This window comes from Ailuropoda melanoleuca, chromosome X (assembly GCF_002007445.2).
Source record: "Ailuropoda melanoleuca isolate Jingjing chromosome X, ASM200744v2, whole genome shotgun sequence".
NCBI lineage: Eukaryota > Metazoa > Chordata > Mammalia > Carnivora > Ursidae > Ailuropoda > Ailuropoda melanoleuca.
In genome coordinates, this window is record NC_048238.1 from 45,862,810 (window position 1) to 45,875,138 (window position 12,329).

At 36.1% G+C, this 12,329-nt stretch overlaps 1 protein-coding gene across 8 annotated transcripts in view; it reads left to right on the top strand.

Moving 5' to 3' along the window:
* Positions 1-3,733, top strand: part of RRAGB (Ras related GTP binding B) — a 43,126-nt gene extending 39,393 nt beyond the window's left edge. For all 8 annotated transcript variants that reach the window (XM_034649305.1, XM_002929553.4, XM_034649309.1 and 5 more), the window contains 3 exons: positions 947-1,038; positions 2,089-2,204; positions 3,211-3,733. In XM_034649305.1, the coding sequence (XP_034505196.1) occupies positions 947-1,038; positions 2,089-2,204; positions 3,211-3,308 (306 nt within the window). In that variant the 3' untranslated portion in view covers positions 3,309-3,733. The remainder of the gene's footprint in view (positions 1-946; positions 1,039-2,088; positions 2,205-3,210) is intronic.
* Positions 3,734-12,329: the final 8,596 nt, after the last annotated feature.

Consider the following 12,329-nt stretch of genomic DNA (forward strand, 5'->3'; position numbering starts at 1 on the left):
AAGATTCCCTTTGGAACCCAAGGACTTTGGTTTCCTGGAAGCTGCCTCGCAGGTCATGATTATAATGCCGCTGCATCATCAGTCAGCATCATTTGTAGTTGAAACTACAATGATATCTGATCGTCTTTGAACCTCCAGCATTCATTCTTAATTAATGAAAACACTCTTGGCAAATATTTTCACTCTTGTGTGTCTCGGCCAGTCTAAGAATTAGACCTGTAGCAGTGCAATGTGAATGCCCCTGACCGTTCCTCCTAATCCTGCCCTCAGTTCTGAAAACCAACAAAATAGAACCACGGTCTTATTCCATAATTACTAGCTACCTATCCGGGCAGCTATGGAAAAAATCCTGCTTTATGCTTTATGGTCCTGCTTTGAACACTGTTTCAAAGTAAACACTTCAGGTCCCATGGGACACTCAGCTAGGAGCATGGAGAGGATACTGATAAGAAAGAGGCGGGGACAGGCAGGGGCTTGCTTCACTGCATAATTACGATTTTTAAATGTAATACCAAAGTTACACAATGAAGTTATAGCCTTCATTAAAATCAATACATTAGGTCCTTGTGAAGAACAGCTAAAAATTTTATATTTTTCCTTTTTAATTTGTACTTATTTAACCAAAAACATGCTGTGAAATATTGAAATAAGATGAACATTTAATGATTAAAATAAGTGAGGAAGAACAACACTGAACCAAAATAGATAATACTTTAATGCTCTAATAAAATTATAACCAAACACTACTATATGGGTTATCCATAGGGATGTTGAAATTATGCAGAACATTGACATGATACGGGAAAGAAGAGACATTAAGCCAGGTGCCAAGTCTACCCTGAAAATCAGGGTGACCAGGAGACTGACAGAGGTCTGCCTTGAGGAGTAAGTAGAAGAGGGTGATATGACTACATTGCATATTTAAAGGCATTGCTCTTTTTCGTAGGTGATTTCTCACTATCAGTGTAAAGAGCAGCGTGATGCCCACAGATTTGAGAAAATCAGCAACATTATTAAACAGTTTAAGCTGAGCTGCAGGTAAGAAATCTTATGTGATTTCTTTATGTCTGGAAAGAAGTTATCATTTTTGAGAGGTTCAAATAACTAAAGTAGACTGCATTTCTATAGAAATGTTCATTTAATCGAAAAGAAAGTTAACCTTTAAGGGAGGCTGTAATTGACTGAGGTAAAAGTCATTGTCCTTTAATGCAAACTCAACTGTTAGAGAAGAAGCATGTGAAAAATATCTAAACTTGATACTGTTTAGGAAGAAATAAACAGAAAATGTCCAAGAGAATTTTGAAAAAGAAGAAAGGAGTATTTACCCTACCAAATAATAAGATTTACTATAAAACTATAGTAATTAAAATAGCGAGGTAATGATTCAGGAATAGTACAGAATAGATTCTAGAAATGCCTAACCATGATGTCTCGCCTTTGATAAAATACAGTTTGAATCATAGCATTGTGAATATAGGATGAAAGAATGGTGGAAAGTTATAATTTAGTGAAGATTTAATCAGCAAAATTCTTATCCTGGTAAACCTTTGATGCCCAGACAATAGGACAGGTATAAGTACACGTATAAATTTACTCTTTTTATGCCTTAGCACTCTCTGAGACTTAATGGCATGTTTATGCCTACATTTTTAAGAAGAAATAGCAAATGACATGCAAATATAATTATCTTGTTTGTTTTTGAAGAAATGAGATCATTTCTTGAATTTCAATATAACTAACGTTCAAAAAATACAGTTATTAATCACAATGATAGGAAAATTTCAACTTAAGGTTCTTAAATATTAGAGAAATCGTTTGTAACATGATATTTTAACATGGATCTGGGTCTAAGCCCATTTGACAGTCAATATCAAGTCCTAATTCACTTTCTATCTAAGTCACTTTCCAAAACATACTAAATTTAGCATGAAAGTTTCCTTGGAAAACAAAGTGGGGTTAGTGATTAACTATCTTAATGAAGTGGTGAATCAAGGTATAATGGTATGAAATGTTTAACCTAAAAGGTAAGAATGTTTTATATTGATATTAACTTATGTTCTTTACTTCTTTTACTTATTTCTCCTGTAGCAAACTAGCTGCTTCTTTTCAGAGCATGGAAGTCAGAAATTCTAACTTTGCTGCTTTCATTGACATCTTTACCTCCAACACTTATGTGATGGTTGTGATGTCCGATCCATCCATTCGTAAGTTTAAACTTAGCTGACATAGGTTTAAAGCCACATTCTTTAAACTAATTGCCCTAGAGGTAGTACTTTATTAGATAATAAAAAAACATTTTGTAGTGGGGATGGTTGTATAGCAGTATGAATATAATTAATGCCACTGACCTGTATATTTTGAAATGTTTAATATGGTAATTTTTTTGTAATGTATTATTTACCACAATAAAAAAGCTATTTTAGTACTAGTAGTAAATATTTTTTTGTTTCATAGACTTATATTTTGAAGCTTAAAAATAATTTAGACTCTAGGGTATTTTGTTTTTACTTCACAGTATTTCAAAAATGAAGTTACTAAATCTAGGGATTTTAAAGAAAGAGAACCCAAATGTATGATTTATGCTTCATATATGAAAATTTTTAAAAGACTAATCAATCTAAGTTCTGAACTACTAAATATTGAACCATTTTATATGTCATTGTATATTCCTAAGTACCATATTCCCTTTTGTGTTATGGGTATAAAGGGAGGTATTTGGTACTTCCATGACATAATAGCCATATCTATCATAACCACTGAAATAAAGGTTCTAGCAGTATTTCTTTTTTTTTAATATAAGTTCAGTTAGCCAAGGTATAGTACATCATTGGTTTTTAATATAATGTTCAATGTTTCGTTAGTTGAATATTTCTAGGATGTTCCCAGAAGTTTAAATTATCTCCGATCCACTCACTTTTCCTACCTTTGGTTAATATTAAAAGACAACATAAGATAATGGGTTTTATTCTAAAAGTAAAACAAACCAAAAGATTTTGAAATTTTATTTTGGAAATGTAGTATTTAGAATATGAATAAATCTACTTATTCAGAAAAATTAAGTCATGGTTAACTTGGGATCTCCTATTTCTGTATGTTTTCTGTGACATATGTTGAGAGAGTTGGCTCTCTTTTATTTGTTTTTATTAGTCAGACATTACTTTGGCTGCCTGTACTTATTCTGTTGGCTGTCTCCTCCACCCCTACCCTCAGCTTCTGCCGCTACTCTGATCAACATCCGCAATGCCAGAAAACACTTTGAAAAGCTGGAAAGGGTGGACGGACCAAAGCAGTGTCTTCTCATGCGCTAAACATTGCCAAATGTTGTTTCAAAAAATTTTGAAATACTGTTTCTTAATTAATGTTAATGTATTCGTATATGTAGGCTCTGAAATGTGATGCTTACCGTTTCTGTATTTCTTTCCTACTCTCTAGTCTTAATGTTTAACCTTGAATGCTATTTACTAAAATAGCCAGTAAGAAGTTAGAAGATGAGCTGTTCATGGACTTGATGTGACATAAAATTATGTTATATGTAAGTGTTCTGATAACAAGATTCTAATAGTGTGTGTTCTGATAGCCTGGTTCTAATAGTTGTGTATGCCAAAGCCTTTCCCAACATCATCTTGTATTCCTTATCAGATAGCAACCTGTAAGTTTGGAATATTACTGTTTTCTCAGCATGGATTAAAAATATTCCTTAACTTGAAATATAAATAAACTTTGCTGTTAGGGATTTCAGTGTCTGTTTTTCTTTTCCTTGTTTCTTCAACTTTTCCCGAAGAAAGAGTAAATGAATTTCACAGTTATCCTAGGGAGAGGGGATCTGCTGTTTGGGAAATATTACAGAATAAAGTTGAATGGAAGGATGGAGCCAGATTATAGCCTTAAAGTTAGGTAGAAGAGTTTAGATATAATGTGATAAGAAATAGGAAACCGTTATAGGCTTTTGAGGAGGGGAATTACGTGAAAGGAATTTTGAAAGAAAATTAACCTAGACTGTATGGGCTGACTGGTGGTATTTGGGGAAGCTGTGGCAGTAATGTAGGCCTGAGGTGTGTTGAAAATCTCTTCCAGGATGCAACTGAAGAAGGAATGAATAAAAAGTTGAGGGAGAAGAGATAGGGTTTATGAGATCTAAGTCTTCTTTCTCTGTAGTCCAGGATTGGTTAATTTTATATATTTGATTACATCTAATGGGACATGCCTTGTCCAGTAGTATTAAAATGTTTTTCAAGAAGTTGTGTTTAACTTCATCCCCTAAAGAACAGATGAAGCGTGGTGAACTGGGAGAAATGGAGCTTGACAGCACTAACTAGAATTACTCAATCAAAGACCTAATTTTTTCAGCTTCCATAGATGTAATAACAGAATACAGAAGCATTTAGGGAATCTATAGCACAGTATATTCATCTCATTTCTTTTGTCTCTGTGTCATGAAGAAACTTCCAGACCAACAGAATCTCACCTTTCCCAATCTTGTCATTCCTAGTTGAGAGAAATAGTTTTCACTAAGCAGTGAAGAACGTGGTGTTTAGGTAGCTTACATTACATAGATTAAAATTCTCCAGCTTTAAAAGCTCATGGAACTAATTTTATCAACAGTTGTATTAATCCTCTGCAGAATGGGAGTTTTTTAGTAGATGTTCCAAATAACTTTATCTTCTTAATATCTAGGAAAATGAAAAAAGCAAATGAACCAGGGGTTTGTTCTGTGACTAATATGAGTCATGATTTGACATGTTCTCATTATCCTCAATATCTGGGGTGGGATTTGAAGGAACTACACAAAAGTCAGTGTTTTGCTTTTTGCTTTTTTTTTTTTTTTAAGAAAGTGGATAGATAGCTACAGATACAGACATTAAATGAGCATGAAAAAAATACAGTTATATCATTATTTGCTCTTGGTTCAACCCTTGCTCAGATTCTAGTTATAACTTGGACTTATAGGATACATAAGAGGTTGAAAGGTTAGAAAAATAAGGTTATGATTCAGCTTAATCTTTATTATTTTAATGACCAGCCGGTCTTTGTCACTGAAGACAAAAAAAAGTTTTGAAATAGACATTTATTCAAAGATGGAATGACCTAGAAACTGAATTTAACAGAAGTGGACAGTGAAAGCATATACACAGAAAAGGAGAGATGAAATCAAAACCAGAGATGTGAAAATTATGGGATTACTGATACAATGAAATGTGCTTTTTATAGACTATGTTAGTGATGTTAGTAAGATAGAGCAATAGTTTTCAAACTTGAGCAGGCATCAGAATCACTTGGAAGAGAATTGTTAAAATACACTCCTATGCCACATGCACCAGTGAGAGTTTCTGATTCTGTAGGTCTGGGGTGGAGCCCAGAAATCTGCATTTCTCACAAGTTCACGGGTGAAGCTGATACTGATCCTACTGGTCCAGGGACTATACTTCAGGAACCACTGCTTTAGGGAGAAAAAGGAAATGTAGAAGCAGGAGTAGGACAACATGTATTCACTAAGTTTATAAGGATAAGTTGAAGGCATTGTACCAAGTAAAATATATATAGTATAGACCACTGATTCTCAAAGTGATCTAAATGTTTGTGAAGTACTGTTTTACACAAACATAATGACCAGGAAGCTTCTATTTCATAAGTAATATGTTGGAAACAGAAACCATTATTAGCATAGAGTATGAGAAGTGATTTATGTAGGGAGCTAGCTTTTCCCAGTTTCAACCAGCTTTATTTTCTACCTCAATAGGATATCATAAAAATTTATGTGGGTTGCCGAAGGAAAACACTATTACCTTTAGTTGAGTATTTACTGTCAGCTTGTAAATGCTTTATAAGGATTACCTCATTCAATCTTCACAAGAACTTTTTGAGGTAAGTACTATCTCTGTTCTATTTTTTTATTTATTATTTTTTTGGAATTTTTAAATAATTTTTATTATGTTAGTCACCATACAGTACATCCCTAGTTTTTGATGTAAAGTTCCATGATTCATTACTTGCGTATAACACCCAGTGCACCAAGCAATACATGCCCTCCTTAATACCCATCACCAGCCTATCCCATTCCCCCACCCCCTCCCCTCTGAAGTCCTCAGTTTGTTTCCCAGAGTCCATAGTCAGTCATGGTTCATTCCCCCTTCTGTTTAACTCCCCACCTTTGCTTCTTCCCTTTCTTCTCCTACCTATCTTCCTACTTCTTATGTTCCATAAATGAGATGACTAAACTAGACCCAGAGAGGATAAGAAATTAGCCCAGTTACACAGTAGTGGTGAGGCTGACGTTTGAATTTAGGTAATCTAACACCAGAGGTTGTGCACTTAACTTTAACCTTGAAGTTATATGGCCTCCCTGAATAAGAGCCTACTCAGAATGGAGAATGTGAGATGCATCCAGGTGTGGTACCTAACTGTGAGACTCCCACTGTGTTGGCTACTGTGCAAATAGTAAACCAAATGCTTGTTTACCTCTCTTATTCCTGTTTTCACTGGGGCTTTGCCACGTGGAATAAAAAGCTTTAACACAATATGCAATGAAAAGCAGATTCAGGATAAAAAAAAATTCCACCTTGAAGAATTTAAGTCAAATTTAAGGAGCTTTTCAGTATTCAGGGATTCCCCCCCAGAATTGGGCCACTATGAGCATAAATTAGCCTCTAATTCTTTGGGCCCTTTAAAAATAGGACGAAATGGATATCCCTATCTTGTTTCTGACCCTAAAGGAAAAGCTTTCAGTTTTTTCCACATTCAAGATGATACGAGCTGTAGGTCTTTCATAGATGGCATTTATTATATTGAAGTTATAGTCCCACTAAACCTACTTTGTTGAGTTTTTATCGTGAATGGATGTAGTTTGTCAAATACTTTCCCAGCATCTATTGAAATGATCATATGATTCTTATCCTTTTATTAATGTGGTATATCACGTCGATTCATTTGTGAATATTGAACAACCTTGCAGCCCAGGAATAAATCCCAATAGCTCCTGGTGAACAATTTTTAAAATTTAAAAAAAATAATTATTTTATTCTCACCTGCATATCTATTTTATTATGTTCCATTAGCCAACATATGGTACATAAATAGTTTTTGATGTAGTGTTCAATGGTCCGTTAATTCTTTATAACACCCAGTGCTCATCACATCACATGCCCTCCTTAATACCCATCACCTGGTTACCCCATCCCCCAAACCCCTCCATTCTGTAACTCTCAGTTTGCTTCCCGGTGGTTTGGTTTGTCTCCCTCACTGATTCCTTCCCATTCAGTTTTCCCTCCCTTCACCTAGGTCCTCTGTGGTATTCCTTATATTTCACATACCAGTGAAACCTTATGATAATTGTCTTTCTCTGCTTGACTTATTTCATTTAGCATAATCCCCTCCAGTTCCATTCATGTCAATGCAAATGGTAGGAATTCATCCTTCCTGAAGACCGAGTAATACTCCGTTTATATATGAACCACATCTTCTTTATCCATTCATCTGTTGAAGGACATCTCCGCTCCTTCCACAGTTTGGCTATTGTGGGCATTCCTGCTATGAACATTGGGTACCCCTTCTTTTCCCTACATCTGTATCTTTGGTGTAAATACCTAGTAGTGCAATTGCTGGGTCACAGGGTAGCTCTATTTTTAATGTCTTGAGGAAACTCCATACTGATTTCCAGAGTGGCTGTACCAGCTTGCATTCCCACCAGCAGTAAAAGAGGGTTCCCTTTCTCCACATCCTCGCCAACATTTGTTGTTTCCTGTCATGTTAATTTTTGCCATTCTAACTGGTGTAAGGTGGTATCTCATTGGGGTTTTGATTTTATTTCCCTGATGCCAAGTGATGTGGGGCATTTCTTCATGTATCTGTTAGCCATTTGGATGTATTCTTTGGAGAAGTGCTGTTCATGTCTTCTGCCCATTTCTTGACTGGATTGTTTGTTTGTTGGGTGTTGAGTTTGACAAGTTCTTTATAGATCTTGGATACTAGTCCTTTATCCAAACTATCATTTGCAAGTATTTTCTCCCATTCCTGGGTTGCCTTTTAGTTTTGTTGACTGTTTCCTTTGCTGTGCAGAAGCTTTTTATCTTGATGAAGTCCCAAGAGTTCATTTTTACTTTTGTTTCCCTTGCCTTTAGAGATGAGTCTTGAAAGAAGTTGCTGGGGCCGAGGTCAAAGAGGTTGCTGCCTGTGTTTTCCTCTAGGATTGTGATGGATTCCTGTCTCACATTGAGGTCTTTCATCCATTCTGAGTTTATCTTTGTGTATGGTGTAAGAGAATGGTCCAGTTTCATTCTTCTGCATGTGGCTGTCCAATTTTCCCAGCGCCATTTATTGAAGAGAATGTCTTTTTCCATTGGATATTCTTTACTGCTTTGTCAAGGATTAGTTTACCACAGAGTTGAGGTCCTCTTCTGGGGTCTCCATTCTATTCCATTGATCTATGTGTCTGTTTTTGTGCCAATACCATGCTGTCCTGATGACTACAGCTTTGTAATATAGCTTGAAGACAGGCATTGTGATGCCCCCAGCTTTGGTTTTCTTTTTCAACATTCCGCTGGAAATTTAGGATTTTTGCTGGTTCCATAAAAATTTTAGGATCGTTTCTTCCAGCTCTGTGAAAAACGTCAGTGGTATTTTGATACGGATTGCACTGAAAGTGTAAATTGCTCTGGGAAGCATAGACATTTTGACGATGTGTATTCTTCCAATCCATGAGCATGGAATGTTTTTCTCTCTCTTTGTGTCTTCCTTGATTTGTTTCATAAGTGTCCTGTAATTTCTAGAGTAGAGATCCTTTACCTCTTTGGTTAGGTTTATTCCTAGGTATCTTATGGTTTTTGGAGCTGTTGTAAATGGAATTGATTCCTTAATTTCTCTTTCTTCAGTTACATTGTTAGTCTATAGAAATGCAACTGACTTCTATGCATTGATTTTGTATCCTCCCACGTTGCTGAATTGCTGTATGAGTTCTAGTAATTTGAGGGTGGAGTTTTTTGGTTTTTCCATGTAAAGTATCATGTCATCTGTGAAAAGGGAGAGTTTGACTTCATTGCAAATTTGAATGCCTTTTATTTCTTTCTGTTGTCTGATTGCTGAAACTAGGACTTCTAGTACTCTGTTGAACAACAATGGTAAGAATGGACATCCCTGTCCTATTCCTGACCTTAAGGGAAAAGCTTTCAGATTTTCCCCCATTGAGAATGATATTCTCTGTGGGCTTTTCGTAGATGACTTTTATGATACTGAGGTATGTTCCCTCTATCCCTATACTTTGAAGAGTTTTAATCAAGAAAGGATGTTTATTTTGTCAAATGCTTTTTCTGTATCAATTGAGAGGATCATATGTTTCTTGTCTTTTATTAATGTGCTCTATCATGTTGATTGATTTGCGAATGTAGTACCACCCTTGCATCCTAGGAATAAATCCCACCTGGCCATAGTGAATAATCCTGTAAATGTACTGTTGGATACTCTTGGCTAGTATCTTGTTGAGTATTTTGGCATCCATGTTCATCAGGGATATTGTTCTGTAATTCTCCTTTTTGATGGGGTCTTTGTCTGGTTTTGGGTCAGGATAATGCTGGCCACATAGAATGAGTTTGGAAGTTTTCCTTCCATTTCTATTATTTGAAACCACTTCAGTAGAATAGGTATTATTTCTTCTTTAAATGTTTGGTAAAATTCCCCTGGGAGGCCCTCTGGCCCTGGACTCTACTTTTTGGAAGGTTTTTTATTACTGCTTCAAATTCCTTGCTGGTTATTGGTCATTTCAGATTGTCTATTTCTTCCTGTTTCAGTCTTGCTAGTTTATAACTTTCCAGGAATGCATCCATTTCTTCCAGATTGCCTACTTTGTTGGCATATACCTGCTCTTTTTAAGTTCTAACAATTGTCTCTATTTCCTTGGCATTAGTCGTGATCTCTCCCCTTTCATTCATGATTTTATTAATTTGTGTCCTTTTTCTTTTCTTTTGGATAAGTCTGTCCAGAGGTTCTTTCACAGAACCAGCTTCTAGTTTCATTGATCTGTTCTACTGTTCCTGTAGTTTATATTTCATTGATTTCTTCTTTATTTTTTTTTATTATTTCTCTTATTCTGCTTGGTTTAGGCTTTATTTGCTCTTCTTTCCCCAGGCCCTTTAGATGTAAGGTTAGCTTGTGCATTTGATTTTTCTGATTTTTTGAGAGAGGCTTGGATGGGTACATACTTTCGTCTTAGGACTGCATTTGCAGTATTCCATAGGTTTTGAAATGATGTGCTTATATTTTCATTGGTTTAAATGAATTGTTTAAGTTCTTTAATTTCCTGGTTGACCCATTCATTCATTGGCAGGATGCTCTTTAACCACCAAGTGTTTGAGTTCCTTCCAAATTTCTTCTTGTGATTACTTCCAGTTTCAAAATATTGTGGTCTGGAATAATGTGGGTACTAATCTCAATATTTTGATATTGGTTGGGACCTGATTTGTGACACAGTATGTGATCTATTCTGGAGAAAATTCCATATGCACTTGAGAAGAATGAGTATTCTGTTGTTTTAGGATGGAATGTTCTGCATGTATCTACGAACTCCATCTGGTCCAATGTGTCCCTCAAAGCTCTTGTTTCTTTGTTGATCTTCTGCTTAGATGATCTGTCCATTGCTGTGAGTAGAGTGTTGACGTCTCCTACTATTAATGTATTTTTATCAATATGTTTCTTTATTTTGGTTATTAATTGGTTTATACGATTGGCTGCTCCTACGTTAAGGGCATGGATATTTACAATTGTTAGTTCTTGTTGGATAGACCCTTTAAGTATGATATAGTGTCCCTCTACATCTCTCACTTCAGTCTTTGCTTTAAAATCTAACTGTCTGATATGAGGATTGCTACCCCAGCTTTCTTTTGAGGTCCATTAGCGTGGTAAATGGTTCTCCATCCCCTCACTTTCAATGTGAAGGTATGTTTACGTTAAAATTAGTCTCTTCTAGGCAGCAAATGAATGGGGTCCTTCTTTTTTATCCAATCTGAAACCCTGTGCCTTTTGATGGGAGCATTCAGCCCATTCACACTGGAAGTAACTATTGAAAGGTATTAATTTAGTGTCATTTTATTGCCTGTAAAGTCCCTGTTTCTGTAGATTGCCTCTGTTACTTTCTGGTCTATGTTATTCTTGGGGTCTCTCTTCGCTTACAGAATCCCCCTTAAAATTTCTTGCAGGGCTGGCTTGGTGGTCACATATTCTTTCAGTTTCTGCCTGTCCTGGAAGGTCTTTATCTCCAACCATTCTGAATGACAGCCTTGCTGGATAAAGTATTCTTGGCTACATGTTCTTTTCATTTAGTACCCTGAATATGTTTTGCCAGCCCTTTCTGGCTAGCCAGGTTTCTGTGGATAGGTCCGATGTTATTCTGATGTTCCTCCCTCCATAAGTATGGAACCTCGTCTCCCTAGCTGCTCTCAGGATAGTTTCCTTGGCTCTAAGAATTGCAAGCCTCACTATTGTATGTCCGGGTGTTGATCTGGTTTTTTTTTTTATTGATTTTGGGAGGGTTCTTCTCTGCCTCTTGGACATGAATGCTTCTTTCCTTTCCCGCATTATGGAAGTTCTCAGCCATGATTTGCTCAAATATACCTTCTAGCCCTCTCTTTCTCTCCAACCACTCAGGGATCTGAATAATTCTGAATTTGGAATGTTTCATGTCATCATTAATCTCTCCAAGCCTTTTTTATGGGCCATTAGTTGTCTATCTCTGTTTTCAACTTCCTTCGTTTCCATCATGTTATCCTCCAGATCATTTATTCTCTATTCTGACTCATTGACCCTAGCTGTTAAAGCATCCAATTTAGACCACATCTCATTCATAGCATCTTTAAGTTCGGCCTGATTAGATCTCATTTCTACCCTTAGAGATTCTATATTGTCACTTATGCTTTTCTCAAGCCTAGCTATTAACTTTATTATTGCTATCTTGAATTCTATCTCTGACATCTTATTTATATCCATACCAATTAGCTCTGTGGCAGAGAACACTATCTCTGATTCTTTTTGTGTGTGTGTGTGAGTTTCTCCTTCTAGTCATTCTGTCCAGAGAACGATGGGTGAACGAATGAACAGAGTCCAAAATACCAGCCACAGCCCAAGCAAGATGCACCCTAGAAAAATCCAGAATTGTTGGAAGCCACCACAGAAAAACAAACGAAGCCAAAATGAAACACAAGAATGGAATAAAAATTTTTTAAAAAGAGGGGAGGGGAAGAGTGACAAGCAGAGTGATCCACTTTTCCTGGGTGAATTTTGGTCTATTTGTTAGAAGACACTACATCCCAATATTGCAAGGAAAGTAATTATATATATATATATATATA